The sequence below is a fragment of the Temnothorax americanus genome, unplaced genomic scaffold, assembly GCF_048541705.1.
Source record: "Temnothorax americanus isolate GAGA-0224 unplaced genomic scaffold, ASM4854170v1 Scaffold5, whole genome shotgun sequence".
NCBI classification, from domain to species: Eukaryota; Metazoa; Arthropoda; class Insecta; order Hymenoptera; family Formicidae; genus Temnothorax; species Temnothorax americanus.
The window spans coordinates 6,588,547-6,607,356 of NW_027509657.1; the positions used below are offsets into that span (position 1 = coordinate 6,588,547).

An 18,810-nucleotide genomic window follows, 5' to 3' on the forward strand; every position below is an offset into this window, starting at 1 on the left:
CGCATCTCATCCCCGTTCTACCAAGAATTATTAATCTTCATTTAATGAATATTATCGGTTAATTATTAGCTTTTCACGGGGCGCCGTTTAATTTATCTCACTGACATTCCGTCCAAATAAATCTTTACAACTTCTCGAACGGCCATGTTTTAATTTTTCGAGGCACTCGCACGATCAGGCCCAACGTTACCGACCACCGGGAAACGCGGGCGCCAACAATACGCCGTGCGCGCTCCGAAGTCCGATGTTTTTTTTTTTCATCCCAAACAAACGCTCCGAGTGCGCCAAAACGAGTGGTGGTGGTGCATGTTTTCGTTTCGTGGAGCCGCTGCGGGGTAAGTACACGGAGTCGGGTTGTTGTACACAGACACGCTTGGCGCTTGGCGTCTCATTCGCTGCCTCCCCGGGGACGAGGACGAGGTAGACTCGCCGTGCGGCGCGTCTCGCGAGCAACAAGTCCGGCCGCCTCAGCGCGCGGCTCCTTCGACCGTGGGCCCAACATGTCCGCTGACTCCGCTGCGATCCGGATCGGCGTTGTCCCCGGTATCGTCCCGCACGCGTGCGGCGCGACGCGATGATGCGCGCGCGAGGCACGCGGCCTTAGGGGGTGAACGCGATGTGTCCACGGGCGACGTCGACGACGGCGTACGACGACGACGACGATCGCGGCCTCGCGCCTCGCTCACCGAGCGACGACGATGACGGAGCCGGAACTCTGCCGGTTGTGCGCCGAGACCAAGGAGAATTTCATCGGGATCTACGACCCCGAGGGCCAGAAGCTCGCGATCGAGGCCAAGATCGCCAAGTGCCTGCAGATACAGGTATATACTCGTCGCGGATAATCTGTCAAAACCGTCTGCCTGATTTAGGGAAGAACGAAGCGTGTTTCATTCAACCACACGCAGAAAAGACGTAATATTTTAAGTATTAACTTTGTGATTAATAACTGTTATCTGGTTTCAAATTCTTTGAAACAATGTTAAAGATTTGGGTTGATGTACACTTGTGTATCTTTGGGAGCTTTCCAGCAAGTGACGCAAGTCGACGCAAGCATCGTTCTATCTTTCTTTTTTGAGCAACAAAAATAAAACGATACTTGTGTCAATTTGCGTCGCTTGCTGGAAAGCTCCCTTTATTTCATTACGTTTGTGTATTCGAAGAATCTAGGTTCTCTAAAATACATTTATTTATTTAGTGCTTCAGTAAAAAATTGCTTCTTCTAGAAATTTAAAAGGTAGAGACGTCAGTTCAGAGATAAACTTCAATTTTATGCGATATTCTTGTTACATTAAGAAATCAACATAAATCTTGCAGAAATAAATTTTAAATTAATTTTTATCGCAATAATAAAATTATATGTTTTGTACGTTAAAAAGTAGCTTACTTGTAGGCTTAATTATCTTACACTTTGTATATCTATTCCTGGTATACTTTTATCTGCGATGACTGTTTTGATTGTGTAGGTTCTCATGACAGATGGCTTGCCACTTACGGTTTGTATTGACTGCTGTGATTCATTGAACCAGTGCAGCGAGTTCTTTGAGAAGACCAATCGAGCACAAATATCTCTAAGACAATTGCTGACAAATCCAAAGTCCGAGCCACAACCGATCGAACCGAATATAGATTATGTCGAGGAGACGATAGAGTTTCCAAAGAACGAGGTTAACAACGAGGAGATGGTCCAGTGCCAATTACCTGGCAGTTACATCAACGAGACGGTCAATATTTTGAATACTTCTTACTTCATCAAGGGATGTACGAAAAACGAGAATACCAAAACTCAGGCGATGCAAGATAATGCAAAACAGAAGAAGTGTAAGATGCAGATCAAGAAAAGCTCTCCTAAACAAACTAAGAAAAAGTTGAAGAAAAAAAGCCAGATGCAAAAGACGGAAGAGGAGTCCGAGCTCCATATATCTTCTGAAATAGACGTTAAGGAACATCCTGTTCCTGATGCAACTTTGGAAGACAGCGTTGAAATCGTAGATAATTATATGCCAGGTAAGATAGATTCATTTATAAAAAATGTATTTGCTTTTCATGTTGTTTTATTATTATTATTATTATTATTATTATGTGCGCATACATATAATCGATGGCTATAGTTTATCATAGATCTGATATAATATATATTTTTAAAGTAGAGACAGAATCAAACTTAGAAATAAGAGAAACACGAACGGTGGAAGCAGCGAAGCATGGAAGAAAAAAGGCGGAAAGTCTAGACAGATATCCTTGGTTATGCACAGATTGCAATGACAAATTACCATCTCTGGAGGCATTAGAGGAGCATCATGAAACGGTGCATAATCAACAAGCCAAGTATATGTGTGTGCAATGTTGTAAGGTCTATGATAAGTATTATGGATTCCTCACTCATGTTAAGAGGCATAAGAATAAGGCGAAGTTTAGGTAAAAATCATTTGCTATTGTGCTACTATATTGCGAGATCTTTGTGTACGATATCTGATGTATATCTGTTAATAATTTAATTTACTTTCAGCTGTGAAGATTGTGGAAAATCATTTGTACATAAAAAAGTATTGGACTCTCACAAGACCATTCACAGCGAAGAACGGCCATTTGTGTGCCAAACTTGCGGTAAAGCTTTTAGACAGCAAAGTGCTTTATGTATTCATAATCGATGCCATTTGCCTGAGACGATGAAGAATAGATTTCCATGCGATCAGTGTGATAAAAGGTATGTTGTACTATTTTTTTAAATTACATTTCAGAGAAATTTTTTCTATTAATCAGAAAATACGTTTTTTTTTTAGGTTTTCGACAAAACCGAATCTTGTAACACACAAACGTATTCATTCTGGTGTCAGAAACTTCACGTGCGATCAGTGTGGCAAGAGCTTCATACAGAAAGGGAATTTAGAGGCTCATTTCCTAACTCATTCACCAGATAAGCCATATAATTGTTCTCAGTGTACAAAGGCGTAAGTAAAAACTAAAAATATATATACTTTTTTTTCTTAGTTCTGATCGCCCCGAAATAAAAGTCTAATAAAATTGTAGGTTTAAAACGCCCCTGCAATTGAAGAAACATGAAACGGTGCATACTGGTGCCAAGCCACATCAATGTGCTGTATGTGGACGAACTTTCAGAGAGAAAGGAACTTTGAGAGAACATCACAGAATTCATACCGGTGCGATGCCGTTTACCTGTGAATTCTGTGGGAAGTGCTTCCGTTTCAAAGGGATATTAACTGTAAGTCATCATTTTTGCGGGATCCAACTCGCACTTTGGATCAATTTAATACAATCATTTCACAATCGTAGACGCACAGGCGACAACACACCGGAGAGCGTCCGTATAGTTGTTTGGAGTGTCAGCATCACTTCACGAATTGGCCAAATTACAACAAGCACATGAAACGTCGACACGGAATCAACACTTCTCACACTAAGCATTTGACCAATAATCAACAATTGCAACAGCAACAGTCGACAGAGCAAACGCAGTCATCTCAGATACAACAGCAGTCTGCTGGAGAGGATCCACTTTCTATACCTCAGACAGAATCAACGACAGTACAAGTAAATATACATTTTTTATTTGCTAAGTGCTGCTTGTTTCTTTGCATCACAGCTCTGGGTTAAAATTTCCAAACTTTCATTAACTGCTTTCATTAACGATTCTTAAATGACATTGTCATTAATAGTTACAGAATAGGGTCTACTGAAATCGAACTCGGATCTTTTGTTTGATAGGCAACTGTTTTAGCATTGAGTTATTCAATACTTCACTTTATATATGTAGACATTAATAATAATTAAAATTGGGAAAAATAATAAATTAAAACATAGCTTGCAATCAAGATGATCCAGACTGAATTGAAATATATGTGAAAACACGAATCTTGTTTAGATCAATTGTATACATCCGACTAACGTAAAGGATTACTTTAATGCTGTGTTTTTACAGGTAATACAAGCAGTTCCTCATGCCTCAGCGTCACAACCGATAGTCATTCAAACTATTCCGACAACTACCATTCAGACTTTCCAAACGGACGTTAATAGTACTGTTCAAGAAACGGTGTTCAGAGACCGTACTTTAACAAACACGTATTTTAATACAGCATTACAGAACATTTTGCCAACAAACTTGCCGTATAACTTTTATAGCATTTCTAACGTTACGGAGAATGATTTAATTCAACATAGATAAAAATGTTCGTTAAGACTAAGCATGAATAAAGACGATCATGTATTTGTGCCGATTGATGAAAATCGGATAGCATGCGATGGTAACATTAAAATCAATACAAAATTTATAAATTTTCCTACAAATCCAAGATTAAACGGAAAAATCAATAATAATTTAAAAATTATGTATAAAAATTGAATTGAGTAATAATTTAAATAGTTTCGCATGTAATCCTTTCTCGCGGAATCTAACAGATGAGAGATTGGCACGAAAACATGGGAAATAGTGAATGCATTATGTAAGTAGTATAAATCTTTTGTATAGAACAAAAAACAGACAAAGTAACTGATTATATACGTTTTCTATTGTATTATTAGTATTGATTATATTAGAAGTTAAGAATTGTGTATATATACATATATATATATATATATATATATATATATATATATATATATATATACTTGTTTAGCCACATTTATTATCAAATACACTTCGTGAACGCATTTCGTAAAAATTTTTGTAATAAAAATGTATTGTACTTCCAATTTATGTGTACTACGAACTTTTTACATTCTCATGTGATATCGTAATCTTTTTTCTCTAAGTTTTATGTAATCCATGCATTACATAATACAAGTATTTTACATTAATATTTTTCATTAGTTATCGAGATAATTATTGAGTAAATGGCGCGAAACGCGCTCCTCATATTGACTCTTTGTTCGATGACTAATTCAGCGGAGGGTTCTTCATCGATGGGGCTAATGTCAGAGGGTGAGGGGGGACATCTCACATCGGGCATCGGGTATCGCTCAATACCGTATCTATACGAAATCTGGTTGCACAAGCATTAGCGGTGACTAGCTGTCTCATTACGGAACGGAAACGTTAGTGAAACGTGTCATTGATAACTGTTATTTTTGTCGAATAACGAAATAATTCCTGTATTTTTTGAGATACAGATCCTTACGGAAACTCCGGCGGATAACCTTGGATAACCTAAGATAATCGACAGCTGCTTATAGAATGGGTTTTCATAATGTCACTCATTGCATTTTCGACATGGACGGTTTGTTACTAGGTAAAGACCCCTCTCCCTCGGGACTCTCGCGAATGATTTGCTATGATTGATTTGTTGTATTAATTAAAATTTCATTTATTATGTCACTTTGCCGCTCTGCAACGTGACGATACATCTTTCAAATTACATTAATTCCTTTTGGCGGTGACATTGAGATCTTTACAGAAATATTTTTTTCGTAAACAGGAAGATAATTAATATTAGTTTCTTTGTATTGTATAGATACGGAATCCCTGTATACAATGGCGTACAATTGCGTCACTCAGGAATATGGAAAAACATACAGCTGGGAGCACAAAGCAAAGATTATGGGTTTTAAAAGCGCCGAGGCCCTACAAAAAATAATAGATATGTTACAGCTGCCGATTACGGTGCAAACGTTTGAGGACAAGCTCGCTCCTATATATCAAGAAGTGTTTCCTGGATGCGATCTTATGCCGGGTAAGTTTTAAGAGATAAAATTGATTTAGCACCGTATCCTGATCGATTTTACTCGCACACAGGTGCGGAGAAGTTGCTGCAGCATCTTAAAAAACATGATATACCTATCGCACTGGCTACAAGTTCGAGTGAGGACAGCAGCGATTTGAAAACCCAGAAGTGGAAACATCTATTTGACCTGTTCGATCACAAAGTGTATGGTGGTTCCGATCCAGAGGTCGTCAAAGGGAAACCACATCCAGATATATTTTTGATTGCCGCGAAACGTTTCCCTGATAATCCCGATCCTTCAAAGGTTTGTCATACATTCCGATGCATAATTTTATACATGTATTTTTCAAGTCAATTCAAGCTATATTTATCTGCCTGTATATAGTGCCTAGTCTTCGAAGATTCGCCGAACGGTGTGCAGGCTGGTATTGCCGCTAAGATGCAAGTGGTAATGGTGCCGGATCCTCAGCTTCCCGAAGACGTCTTCAAAAACGCTACACTAGTCTTAAACAGTTTGGAAGATTTCAAGCCGGAGGATTTTGGACTACCGCCATTTGTAGCATAAAACTGCACATGCCTTAATTTGCGAAAGAGAGTATTAGACGTGTTAGATTCAATTTATCGTATAGATAAAGCAGATAATTGTCGGCGAAAAAGAAACAAAAGCCTGCAGGCAGGTTTTCCCACTGGCGAAGTACTGACTGATGTAAATAGGTTTTTGAAAAAAGAAAAAAAAGAAAAAATGAGACACGACTATTATGTTCCGGAGATGTATATTTTCACATACAACATAGGAGAGTTATCACTGCCTGAAACCAAAAACTTACATCATACAGTTGGCACATATCGCATACAAGAGATCTCTGCGGCATATGTTTATTAATGGTATGAAGTTCCAGTCGTCGTTATATCTACGTTTATTGATTTACTTATTGGGCGTTAAGTTTCGATGTCGGAACTTATTCTCTGATATTTCTTTTTTTACACAATAATTACACTTTTATTTTAAGTTAAAGTGTGTAAAGCGAATATTCTTAATATATAAAAATTATGAAAAAAAAGGAAATATTTTTTGCAAGAAAATGGCAACTGTGCATTTTTCTTGTCAATAATTTTTATAATCAAGTCACAAGTTTATAACCCATATATCTTCGTACAGCACTGCACATTTATATGCATGAAAAAAAATTTCATTGATCAGACAAGATTCAATGGATTCCCGACAATGCAATCTTCAATCACCTTTCATTCAATTGATACAGCTATTTTATTAAAACACTATACGTATCATGATACACATGCTTATTAATATAATAAGGTATATCTATTTTTGAGACGCCAACTCTTTAATCCTTCCAAGTATCTCTTCGGATTTCAGGTTCGACAGAGGCACGCAACGTTCTACGCCGAAATCTGCAAAGTCGACGTCGTTTAGACGAATTTATGAGAATTAAAGTGAATGATGACACTTGCGTTGGGACGAAGAGGAGAATGAAAAGCGAGCGATTTTTGTAAAAACCATCTGATATCGATGGGGATAAAGTGACGATGTTTTATACGTACCGTAACGCGCGTACAGTTTCGGTTCGATCGACGAGCATTCCCTGATCAAAACGGGAAACCTCGGATTATTTTTCTTCACCGATACATATTGCTGCTCGATGAAATCTCTGCAAGGTGCACACACAAAAGTTGACGAGACTGTAAATAAATTCGGATCGCAAGATGGAACGTCGTCTACGTCGTCTCTACGATTTCTTTACCTAACGCCTTGACTAGATTTGGACGTTTGGCAGAGAAGGATCCTCAGCTCTTTCAGGTGTTTTCCAAATTTCACAGAAGCCATGTTCCAATCGTTAAAAACTTGGAAAAATACGAATCGCTCTCATCACAATTCTAAGCCTGTAAAATGTCGTGTTTTGATCAGGTTAAGTTAGAATCCCCGTTGTTATGTCATTGGATTCATGTAGTCGCCACCTGAATCCGCTTTTGTCCTCCGGAACCTCGTAACAGATTTTCCAATTTTAACTTGATCGATATGTTGATAAAATAGAAAATACATTTGAAAGGATAAAAATAGAATATATATGGTTTAACTAATTCCAAATTTAAAATTCCAAAAATTTTTTACTGTTTTTTAATTACTTATATTTTCCCGAAATTTTTAAGAGAGTTAAATTTTTAATTTGCAGGAGGCAACTTTACTGACCATTGGTACTTCGCTCTGCGGAAATTAAAATTCTGAAAAAATGAACACAATATATCACTAAGAGATTATCAAGTAAGAGATATGCCACGTTAAGTAAAAGTTTAAAAATCCTTTTAGAATTATATCGACTTTTGTTTACACATTAATTTGTTAAACTATTTTATTTCATACCTATTTTGTTTGTTCAAAATACTTACGTATAGCATTTTATACATTCTCTGTCTCTTTTATCTTGTTTTCTATACGTACTCATTGCATTGATATTTTTTTCCTCGTTTGGTCCGCGCACTCTCTCGCACTCTTACTCGCTCGAGTTAAAGTTTCGATTTATTTATTCTGCGTAAAAAAAGTAGAATTAATATATCTATTACATAGACGGTTATTATAGATAACGGCAATTGAATTGGATATCGATCTGGTCCTAATTCTCAGGTCAACGGACATACGTCAATTTTTCGCTCTTCAAGGGTTTCTGGTTCCCTTAATGAAAGAAGAACCGCACCCACGGCAAACATTCTTATAATTGCTCGCGTCGCCCCGACTGGCACCTACCGCGCGTATAACGTGTGCGTACACACCTTCTCGTTGTTGCGAGTCTACGATATGCTTGAGGATAGGATAGGTAACGTTATCCGTAATAAGATATTCGGAGACCTCCAGAAATAACAAATTTTTTTCTTAATCGCAGGTGAAGGCAATCGATGACGCAAGGAAGTCTCTTTTCACGCAATTAAGAAATTCACTTCAGCTTATGAGCAAAGAACTTGTGATAAACAAAAACAATTGTTTCATCAGCCAATCTATATTTAAATTGACATGTTATTTAACGGAAATAAAGGTATGTATATTTGAAATAATCCTAAATAACCGGTTGAATTCTTTTTTCGATCTTCCGTTCCTAGGGTCTAATTATATTAGTATGAATTTAATCCGAAACCTATTGATGAATTTTTTTACTTATAAATAATATATAAATATGTATCGAAAACGGAAATATTTATCAAGTATTTATTCAATACATGCGATTTTTCACGGAAGAGATCGAATGCGAATTCTTATAGAAATGCTAAATTCTACAAATATTCCGAGGAGTTTAAAGCGCAATGTTTAATCGTTATTAGGTACATTTGGCGGAGCGTTCCAGCGGTCAATAACAATGCGACTCGCTAAGGCATCTCCTTTGTGGAAGCTTAGGAGGCGAGAAGCGCGCTCGTGGAAGAAAAACGCCGACCGCACCGCGCCCTGAGTGAGATCTTGATCGCGAGCACGGTTATTTATAAAATGTTCGCCGTTGATGGCCATTGAGGAGTAGTTATATTCGTCTGCAATTAAAGTAAATATTGTCCGACCGATCACGCGCGGATTGACTTTTCCGCCTGACAGGTTCTCCAACAGCTTTCCGACGCGATGGCAAACTGGGATAACGAGTCAATTAAACAAATCTATCGTCCGTCCTGCCAAAAGTGGCTGTTTCGTTGCCACGCATATCTTAATTCTTTGTTGCTACGTGTGATTTACGTCGCGCACACGCACATATGGGGGACCCACGTGAACAGGTGTATCTTTTTAGGAACTTTATTTAGATCGATAATTCGTTTAGATTCGAGTTAATGACGCGTGAAAAGAGCTATGAAATTCAAGGGAACGATAGTACATCGACTCGCACACAATCGAGTGTTTTAACCGTTTTAACTATTAACGTGAAAACATTGTCCCACTTACTTATCTATTCCAATCTGATTTAAGCAAACCACCTTTTTTGTTCCAACAATAATTTAATGCAAAATAATAAAAAATTGTATTTAACTTTGAAACTCGATACCAAAATAAGAAGAAAGCCTTTGTTGCATTCTACATAAATTTGATTTTAATCATGTTTGTAAGGCGATCCACTTAATGTATGTTGTAAATGTCCTCACAAGAAATCAAAGAGTTTCCGGGAATTCATCCTTGCAAACGTCAATCGCGAAGAAAAAATTACATGCGTCCGTTAATATAGAAAAAGATGATGATAAATAAATAGATACAGTGTAAGTTTGGATTCTTACAAATTTAATAATAATATACGGGAGTTGAGTCACACATGTCGCATTACGCGCTTACGAGACATTTATATAATAATAGATACTTAATTATCACTGTGACGCAGGTGCATTCACGTGGACTAATTAAGCCCGTATCAGACTACCGACTGCGAAGGCCGACCCGACTGCCGATCGCGACTGCCGACTCACATCTAGCCAATAGACCATGACTGCCGACTCACATCTAGCCAATCGGCAGTCGCGATCGGCAGTCGGGTCGGTCTTCGCAGTCGATAGTCTGATACGGGCTTTAAACGGGGCCGGCGACTCCCAATTGTGCGATCGGCGGCATCGGCGCGGTAAAGTGGGGAAGGATTTTCGGATCGCGCCTACCCGCGCGATCGCGTAACGTAATATTTAAAGCGCCGCGACGACGGCACCGATCGATGTGTCGATCCATCGTCGTCGACGAGCGACGGTCTAAGGGAGGTCACCGGCGCGGCGTCTCTGTACCACCCACGATCGACAGTCGCAGATTAGGCTTCCTCGCGACCGAATAGACTTGGTGCCTGCCTGTTAGCTGCTTCTGGTCCTGGAAATTTTTCAGGGCGCCGCATCATGGCCAGCCGCATCTCCACCGTCTCCCTCTCGATAGGTCAGTCTCGTAATTCAATACATTTTCAGCGGCATTCATCGATCAATGTCTAAGAAGTAATACAATCGAGAGATTTGCATTGTAATCGAGATGAACGTTATGCGCTCTAAATTGACCGAAAATTGATAATGTTTCAAAATCAAAAATTAAAAAACATTTTTCCTTAAAACTAAATAGATTTTCGACTAATCTTAGAATTTAGATTAAACTTGGGATGTTTCACCGAGATCCCGTGAGACTTCAATGCGAGGGATGGGACAGGGTTGAGACCTATCTTCCGTCTGTTTTCTCATTTGGCACGAATTCATAAGATGTGTTCGGGCATCGCCAACTGATTTGAGTCTGGTTGTTTAAAATTGATCCGATAATACCGTTTGCCTTTCTGCTTTGTCGCTTCTGCCTGGCGCCAAGTTTTCGGCTTGTTTTTCCACGCAAGCAGGAGAGTAAATATTTAAAAAACTTGGATATTATTTTAAGCAAAAAGTCGCTTTTCAATTTTGCAGCTTTGCAGCTTTTTCTTATCATCGATCGAACTCTAACACATTTAATCGATCGTATTAAACATACTCCATGAACAATTGACAGATTAATTAGTAACATTATAACCGTTATTGTTTGTATATTTGTACATTTGTACATTTGTACATTTGTATATTTTATATTTGTATATTTATAACGTTTGTCAAGAGCTTGTTTCAAAATACTCCAAGTTTACGTCGTAATCATTGTCACTTTTACGTTTGCATTTTTCCTCTCCTAAAGCGATAAGTGCAATCGGCATTGTAGATTTACAGATGTAAGTTTTCGAGAGAAAAGCGTTAATTATTAAAACAGTTTGACTTTAAAAATAGTTCTCAATTGACAATTCTCATGGTTCGGTGAAAAATTGCCAATTGCGAGCGCAATAGCGAAACAATTCGCACAATTGAATGTAACATTTGTATTGTATTGTACATCTCAATGGTATGGTGGGCAACATACTCTACAACAAACCTACGAACGCTGGTCTTGAAAATTTAATTAAAAAAACAATTTTGCAGACCAATTTGCATTCTATATTTGCAAGATAATCAACGAATTGTGAGAACGGAGCAGAAAGACGCGATCGACAAAAGCGCTTTTACGTCAACGCGCCGCAACGTATCGTTCGCGCGTTTGCATCAAACAATCGGAAAATAACGCTCCTCGCACGCGGCAAACACGATATTGCGCGTGGTTTTATTTCAACAAATACGGATGACGAAATAAAGAGGCGAATCCCACAATAACTTGGCTTAAAGTCATTACATTTTTGCGTCTTTATCCAATGACATCTTGAGCAAATGCAAGAAACATTAGAACGATATACCGGAAGAATTGTGCGAAAATTTGCTCTAACGTTTATCTACGCAAATTGTCAATTAAAATTTTACGACAACAAAACACGAAGCTCTCTTGAACGAACTTGGAGATGTTTGAGCAACGACACGGCGCATCTCTCTCGTGTTCGCGGCGTTTAAGTGCTCTTGATGAAATACGTATACGATTCAGCGAGATTTAATAAACTTGTCCGCTGCACGTTTAACAGTCACGTGTCCCTCCCGTTCGCGATATTAACGTACTTTTCCCGACGCGAATTGACAAACTCGTTCGACGTATTTTTAACATTACGCAGCACGTCAGCACGTCTCACCCCCGTGATTACGATATCGAAGTGTCGCTCTTGACGCAATTCAGAAAGACTTAATCCAGGTCACGCCATGCATATTATTTAATGGTTATCATCGGTATCGCCGGGGCAATTAGCAAAAGTCGGAAGCAAGCCGCCGTAATCCCATTAGTCCGCGCAAATCTTATTATCTTCTCCCTCTATTTCAAATTAATATCTCCGCATACACGCGCCTAAGTATAACATTGTTTAGAATAGTTTGATAGGAAAATAACTGAATAACGAAAGGAAACCGCCGTTATCGTTACGTACCACGTTACAGCCAATCGTGCATAAATTTTCAAAAATTACAGATTATCGTACAATTATAAACAAAATTGATCCTTTAATACTTTAGTGTTTCCTCCAAGATCGCGTACCAAAAACGCACTTTTATCACGGAGAATTAACAGCTAAATATATCACGTCGTTACGAAACGCGTTACGCATTGTTTTAATTTCACAATTTTTTTTTTTTTTACGAAGACGAAGAATCATTTTAAGCATGCGTAATCAGTTTGTGCGTGCACACAGGCGTGACATATCTCTGAAAATTTTGCCGCTTTATCAAAGAAACGGGACGCAAAGGGATATTCTCGAATGGATGTACGCCTGTTTATATAAAACAATCTATTTCCTCCTCGAATCTTGCACGAATTCTCACGCGAATGCTCCCCGCGTACGTGAACAACGCGATACAGCCCGAATACGTGTTCACGGAGCGTACCGCAGATATCTCAGGTCTTATGCGAAGAGAATGCACCTTCAGACGTTTTATCGTTACAAGCAAGATCGTGTTGGAGAATGATTCTTGACGTATGAATTCAGGGGAATTTTTTTGCCTTTTTATAGAAAAGGAGACCAAGGATCATGGGGTCAAGGAAGGTACCATGGACTTTGAAAAGGCCATGGAGATATGTGGTGAGTCGTTCTTGTTGTGTAATCATTAAATAATAATACATAACTAAATCATGTTGGAAATATATTACAGAATAATTGCCCTATTAAAATTTGCTGCAATTGTTCCTAGGAAATGGAAGGTATCAATACACCTTCCTGTTGGTTTGCGGCATAATGTTCATCTGCGTCGGCTGCCAGTATGGAGCAAACGCGTATATCCTGCCGTCAGCCGAATGCGATCTGAATATGAGATCTGAAGAAAAAGGACTGTTGAACGTCGCCTTTCTCATAGGTAAAATTTCGAGACACGCGTCTAAATCACAGAGCACTTTCTAAACTCGTGCACTTACATTCAAGTGCTTTCGATGTAATTACACATTTTTAAATTTCTATTCTCAGAACTTGCCTCGATCGGCGTTAAAATCTCTTTATCTTAACGACGAATTAAGCATTGACTACGCGGGCGAGTTTTTCTGGCGGCGGCCCACTCGCGCGGCGCACAAAATTAAAATTAATCCGCCGTCTTTCGTTCGCGCGAATGAAACCTCGCTGCTTCTTATCGCCGCGTAGCCGCAATTAAAGTTGACCAGAAAATATAATTTAAATCGGTGAAATCGAGTGACGATTCTGTCAATAGCAACGTTCAATTCTTGCTATTGTCTGCACCGCGAGATATAGCGATCTACGGGTATTTGAATTTTGTGCGAGAGCTTCTGATGATCAACATGATAAGACACATCTTCTGAATTTTTGCATATATTTCTCTTAAAATAGAGTAAAGATTAATTAAAATGCTAAATCTACGTCGCGCATGTTTGACTGTTTCAGGTTCGGTGTTCAGCGCTCTTTTCTGGGGAATCTTCGCGGGTGCTTACGGAAGAAGAAACATCCTGCTGCTAAATCTCTTCACCGACAGCATCGTTACACTAATCGCGAGTTTCGCGCCAAATTTCAAACTGCTGCTAGTGTTCCGAGTCATAAGCGGATTCTTGTAAGTATACGAGTGATGAAACGGCGAATGTGCTACATGTCGTTATATAATCGTGTCTTCGATATGATTTTTTGGGCCTCTTTTTTAGGATGGGCGGGCCCGGTTCCTTGGTGTACACGTACCTCGGCGAGTTTCACGCGGAAAGGTACAGAGCGAAGAGCATCTGCTTCCTGGGCTTTTTCTTCACTCTCGCTTGGTTAATATTGCCTGGTAATATGACTCCCTTTTTTTACATTATCAATAAATACGAAACTCAGAACTGTACTACTTCTTTAGAGAATGAGCTAAACAATCAAATGTACTACAACGCTAAGACGCGTAGGCTACCACAATACTAACTTATTGACCCGTTTCATCCAGGTTTAGCGTGGATAATCATACCGTTGCCGATATCCTTCGATTTCTACGGCATCCGGTACAATTCCTGGAGATTGTTCCTTGGCTCTTTAAGTCTGCCAATTTTCGCTATTGCTGCAATAACTCTAACGTATCCGGAGAGTCCGAAATTTCTGGTGTCGCAAGGCAAGACTGACGAGGCGCTCGCGATTCTTCGAACGATCTACGCGGTGAACACCGGACGCGATGAAAGTGAGTTTCCGGTAAGTACCGAAAAGTAATTTTTATTCATTAAATGACATCGTCAGATTCATTTAATTAATGCGACGTACCCAGGTGAAGGAACTTCTCTCCGACGCCGTGTTCGAAATAGAGAAGGACAAGGCACCGTCTTCGTCGGATGTGCTAACGGAATTGCTGAAAAATATTTGGTGGCAATTGCGCACCATTGCATCGCCACCACTCTTCAAGTACGCTTTACTCTTGTGGACGATTTATTTCACCAATATGTTCGGGTAAGTGTCTCTTTAATTTTCTAGCTTTCGAAAGACTCGTACCTTTAATTTAATATTCTATATTCAATTTAGTACATATATTCTGTTTAAAAAGTATTTAAAAAGAGAATTGTGCGATTTTGTACAAAATTTTTTAGCAAACAGAATTTCTATATACTAAACATACATTTCTCTTCCTTATTTTTATCACAATGTTATATATATAATTAAGAAAAAATTTAACTGTTAATATAAATAAAGTACTGTTTAGTAAAAAATATATTTTATACATGTCGCTAATATAAAAAGTATTTTTCTATCTTTTTCATCGACTGTTTTTAGGTACTACGCCTTTAATCTCTGGCAACCGGAATTGTTCAATCGCTTCGAGAATTATCACCAATCGCATCCGAATGCGTCCGTGACAGTCTGCGAGTTGATACACGACATGCAGACGTTAAATCGCACTGTTACGGAGAAGCCGTTCCTCGTTTTGACGAACGGAGTCACTACGGAGTGCAAGCCGCACATAGATCAACGGGTGTTCATTAACTCTCTGACGATCAACGCCGTTTGCCTGTTGGGCAATGTCGCTTCTGGCTATCTAGCAAATCGAGTTGATCGTCGAACAATGCCAGGTAAAAACAGAGACAATTTTTTTAATAATACTGCAGCTCGTTAAATATAGGCTTGGGTCTAAAATTATCCCAATTTTTTTTTCTTTTTTTTTTTTTAACAAAAATAAAATTTTGTATTTTTTTCCTCCAGTGACCACGATGCTGGTGGCTGGCGTCGCCAGCCTCGGTATGTACTTCGTGAAATCCTCGCTGCAGATCCTTATAACCGCGTGCATATTCTCCCTGATGGCGGCCACGGCGAATTTCGTGATTAGCAGCGTTGCGGTCGACGTCTTCCCTACGCACGTGTCTGCCGCCGCGGTGTGCATGATGGTGTGCTTGGGAAGGTTCGGCGCGATGACGAGTAATCTGGCGTTCGGCATGCTGCTGGATCTCAGCTGCGAGATCCCGATATTCCTGGTGACCGGTATCACCATAAGTGAGTATAATGAAATCTCGAAAAACTTTGATGGCACCGTAATAATAAAATCAATTTTGTATCGTCCGAAGAGTCATCTTGATCTTTTTATTACTGGAATTTACCGAATAACTTTTCTAAAACTTGGATCTAACGGAATAAAGTTAATTTAGGAATTTTAATGGTGCTTAATAAAAGAAAAAATCCGCGGAGAGATTAAAAAAATGAATAATTGATCGTTTTCAGTTGGCTCGATGTTATGCTTCCTGATACCGAGCAAAGAAAAGAATTGAAGTGTCGACGCTCGAGGAAGAGACCGACGTGTTAAATGTAAGAAGAGAACAATCTGAAGTGTCGAACGAAGTGTTTTTTGTGTTATTCTTTCACCAGATGCGAGGTTCATGCAGTCTAGATTTAGAATACGTGTGAGAGTGACTATACCGATCTGTAAATAATAATTGTAAGCATCGATCGACAAGTTCTCGGTTTCTTTGCTCTCGCACAAAAATCTATGTGCCTTTCATAACCAAAACGTTCAGTGAAATCACACGATGCTCAATGACTTATTTCCAAGTAACTTACTCCGAGAAGTAACTTTTTTTTTTCTTGATACTCGTTTGTATAATTACTAGGAATTAAATGACGAAACCATTTCCTTATTAGTCATTAACTTAATATCGGCACGTCAATGTGACGATCTGATTTCACTGATCGGTGATACATTCCATATCGTTTTATTACGATCTGACATCGTGCGCTTATCGACCAGATCGTTTGTAAATAATTGTTCCAATATTTATTAACTCGTATTGCATATGCATGTGTGGCATGTAATACGTCGCGGACGCCACACAACGAGGCATGCGATGTATCGAGCGATTCTACGTCGCGATAATGTACATACATGTTAGAAATAAAATTGTATGTGACAAAGGGAAATAATTAGATTAATAGAATACTGTAATCTAAAATAATAATTAAAAAATAGCATGGTAGCAATTAATGGTAGCCTCTTATTAATGGCAGCAATTAATTACAAAAGGAAACAAGAAGATAGAGGACTGACATATATTGAAAGAGGATCGAATATTGATTTGAGGGATTCGAGGAAACGAAAACGAGAGGATAATGAAGATGAAGAAAAAAGAAAGAAATAAAAAATGTATTGAAATAATTTGATATTTTTAAATGTACTAACGTCGTTAATATAACTTGGAAAGGAATTTTATCATTCGCTTAGGGACCGTTTCTATTTCCCCAGGGCTTGCTCTAGCATCAACTGAACTTTACTATAGACAGCGATCGATTTATCCCGTCGACTTAATCCGTCAGAAAATCTTCGAAGAAAACAACGTTAATCGTCGTTGCAAATAGAACAATATTAATACGTTCGAACCCGTGAGAATATTGATTGATTCTGTCTAACTAAAGGCACTTAATGTCTAAACAATTAAAACATTTTAAATTTTTAATAAAAGACTTTATTTTATTTTCTTTACTAATTTAACAAATTAACTAATAAACTAAATACATCCCACTTGAGGAAGCAAAAGCAATTTTAATCGTCGGTCGTTGTATGTACCACGTACTTACGAAAAAAAGGGCGCGACAACCATCTGGGGTGCAACCTTGCCGTTGCATATCGACCGAAGAAGGTGGGACGTGGGACGAACTGACGCATAGCAAACACGCACTAATCATCGCGCGGCGAATGGAAAATACTTATCTGCCATCTCCTTAAGCGAGACGGATTAAATATCGTTTCCTGGTAAGCCCCGCAGGAGTTTTAGGATTTAATCACCTGATGTTTACGGCGTACCTATATCATAAAGCGTGCGTTAAAACGCGTCCGTTCGCCGACGGTGTATTGCCATAAATACTGTTCCACCATTCAGGAGGTCTATTATCGTCGTCACGTTGTATCGATATTAGATTATTTTCTCACCCGATTAACATCTTCTTGAAAAGCTTTCTTTCGTCAAGTGTTCTTTTATAGCAAAAATTATCGAATTAAATTCCTCTTGCGAAAACGTTACACGTTATTCACAGTTGCTTTTTCGCTGGGAAGAAATTAGAATATAATTTGCGTCGTGTAATAGTACAATGATATCACTATGTTGCATTGATATGTAATAATGAGATTATTACTAAAGAGATTTACAGGACGTGGTGTTGGTGATTGGGTGATTAACAACAACACGTGAGATACAAATTTGCAATTTCGTATATTTGTTTTATTTCTTTTTCGTAAAAATGAGTGGAGAGAACTTCCTTGATCTTCGATACACGATCACATTCGCTCAGTATAAGCGTGTTACCTCGTCTCGGAATCGAATTAATGATAAGGTATATTGAAAATAATATATTGTGAGTTCTCGGGAGTTACCTAATAATATCGTTATTTCGTTACGCTATTTCGCACTTACTCTCGGTATCTGCTTTTCTTTATTAATTATTCGTTACTACACCATTCGTTATTACTATTATCGTCGGCAAACGACGTAATATATACATAGTATGTATAATATATATATATGCGTATGCGCGCGCGTGCGTACACACCTTATGTACAATATATACAGCAGCGTTTATTTCGATTCTTCGTTGTGCACTCCTTCCGTACTGATTATACACGTATAATATATATATATATATATATATATATATATATATATATATATATGTATCTATATATATTTTTCTTTGTTGGGTATATCTTATTGCGCGTGATTCGAAAATGAGGAATCGCGGTGTCCGATCGAAAGCTCTTTCATCCGTCGATGAATATTAAAGCGAAACAA

At 38.5% G+C, this 18,810-nt stretch overlaps 4 protein-coding genes and 1 long non-coding RNA gene across 6 annotated transcripts; 4 read left to right on the plus strand and 1 right to left on the minus strand.

Moving 5' to 3' along the window:
- Window positions 1-244: 244 nt before the first annotated feature.
- On the plus strand, window positions 245-4,425 carry LOC143903941 (uncharacterized). 2 transcript variants are annotated; one of them, XM_077418038.1, is made up of 8 exons: window positions 245-821; window positions 1,464-2,004; window positions 2,148-2,415; window positions 2,507-2,704; window positions 2,781-2,948; window positions 3,028-3,220; window positions 3,292-3,549; window positions 3,938-4,425. In XM_077418038.1, the coding sequence occupies exons 1-8, from the start codon at window positions 699-701 to the stop codon at window positions 4,181-4,183; spliced, it is 1,995 nt and encodes a 664-aa protein (XP_077274164.1). In that variant the 5' UTR covers window positions 245-698; the 3' UTR covers window positions 4,184-4,425. The 2 variants fall into 2 exon arrangements, with proteins under 2 accessions (XP_077274164.1, XP_077274163.1); XM_077418037.1 differs by having other exon boundaries at window positions 246-821; window positions 2,145-2,415.
- A 383-nt stretch (window positions 4,426-4,808) lies between these two features.
- On the plus strand, window positions 4,809-6,391 carry LOC143903954 (pseudouridine-5'-phosphatase-like). Its single transcript, XM_077418072.1, has 5 exons — window positions 4,809-5,052; window positions 5,128-5,246; window positions 5,469-5,687; window positions 5,750-5,982; window positions 6,064-6,391. The coding sequence occupies exons 2-5, from the start codon at window positions 5,192-5,194 to the stop codon at window positions 6,241-6,243; spliced, it is 687 nt and encodes a 228-aa protein (XP_077274198.1). The 5' UTR covers window positions 4,809-5,052; window positions 5,128-5,191; the 3' UTR covers window positions 6,244-6,391.
- Window positions 6,392-6,921: 530 nt separating this feature from the next.
- Nd-b8 (NADH dehydrogenase (ubiquinone) B8 subunit) lies at window positions 6,922-7,623 on the minus strand. Its single transcript, XM_077418078.1, has 3 exons — window positions 7,442-7,623; window positions 7,242-7,348; window positions 6,922-7,091 (listed from the first exon to the last, which is right to left on the minus strand). The coding sequence occupies exons 1-3, from the start codon at window positions 7,522-7,524 to the stop codon at window positions 7,003-7,005; spliced, it is 279 nt and encodes a 92-aa protein (XP_077274204.1). The 5' UTR covers window positions 7,525-7,623; the 3' UTR covers window positions 6,922-7,002.
- Window positions 7,624-7,732: 109 nt separating this feature from the next.
- On the plus strand, window positions 7,733-9,464 carry LOC143903959 (uncharacterized). Its single transcript, XR_013258833.1, has 4 exons — window positions 7,733-7,959; window positions 8,320-8,509; window positions 8,576-8,725; window positions 9,009-9,464. It is a non-coding gene; the product is annotated as an uncharacterized LOC143903959 (long non-coding RNA).
- A 687-nt stretch (window positions 9,465-10,151) lies between these two features.
- LOC143903946 (synaptic vesicle glycoprotein 2C) lies at window positions 10,152-18,461 on the plus strand. The gene is made up of 10 exons (XM_077418045.1): window positions 10,152-10,566; window positions 13,106-13,174; window positions 13,284-13,445; window positions 13,982-14,144; window positions 14,233-14,354; window positions 14,505-14,743; window positions 14,817-14,995; window positions 15,317-15,612; window positions 15,743-16,030; window positions 16,256-18,461. Exons 1-10 carry the CDS (start codon window positions 10,530-10,532, stop codon window positions 16,300-16,302), a joined length of 1,602 nt encoding a protein of 533 aa, XP_077274171.1. The 5' UTR covers window positions 10,152-10,529; the 3' UTR covers window positions 16,303-18,461.
- Window positions 18,462-18,810: the final 349 nt, after the last annotated feature.

What these genes read in the sequence shown, in the direction of transcription:
- LOC143903946 (XM_077418045.1), top strand. Translation starts at nt 10,530, where the DNA reads ATGGCCAGCCGCATCTCCACCGTCTCCCTCTCGATAG. An exon ending in GCGATGAAAGTGAGTTTCCG is followed by an intron (nt 14,744 to 14,816) that starts GTAAGTACCGAA and finishes CGACGTACCCAG; the next exon opens with GTGAAGGAACTTCTCTCCGA. An exon ending in TATTTCACCAATATGTTCGG is followed by an intron (nt 14,996 to 15,316) that starts GTAAGTGTCTCT and finishes GACTGTTTTTAG; the next exon opens with GTACTACGCCTTTAATCTCT.
- Nd-b8 (XM_077418078.1), bottom strand. Translation starts at nt 7,524, where the DNA reads ATGGCTTCTGTGAAATTTGGAAAACACCTGAAAGAGCTGAGGATCCTT. An exon ending in AAATCTAGTCAAGGCGTTAG is followed by an intron (nt 7,349 to 7,441) that starts GTAAAGAAATCG and finishes TGCACCTTGCAG; the next exon opens with AGATTTCATCGAGCAGCAAT. An exon ending in GAAACTGTACGCGCGTTACG is followed by an intron (nt 7,092 to 7,241) that starts GTACGTATAAAA and finishes TCGACTTTGCAG; the next exon opens with ATTTCGGCGTAGAACGTTGC.
- LOC143903954 (XM_077418072.1), top strand. Translation starts at nt 5,192, where the DNA reads ATGGGTTTTCATAATGTCACTCATTGCATTTTCGACATGGACGGTTTG. An exon ending in CATGGACGGTTTGTTACTAG is followed by an intron (nt 5,247 to 5,468) that starts GTAAAGACCCCT and finishes TGTATTGTATAG; the next exon opens with ATACGGAATCCCTGTATACA. An exon ending in ATAATCCCGATCCTTCAAAG is followed by an intron (nt 5,983 to 6,063) that starts GTTTGTCATACA and finishes GCCTGTATATAG; the next exon opens with TGCCTAGTCTTCGAAGATTC.
- LOC143903941 (XM_077418037.1), top strand. Translation starts at nt 699, where the DNA reads ATGACGGAGCCGGAACTCTGCCGGTTGTGCGCCGAGACCAAGGAGAAT. An exon ending in CGTAGATAATTATATGCCAG is followed by an intron (nt 2,005 to 2,144) that starts GTAAGATAGATT and finishes ATATTTTTAAAG; the next exon opens with TAGAGACAGAATCAAACTTA. An exon ending in TGTTCTCAGTGTACAAAGGC is followed by an intron (nt 2,949 to 3,027) that starts GTAAGTAAAAAC and finishes ATAAAATTGTAG; the next exon opens with GTTTAAAACGCCCCTGCAAT.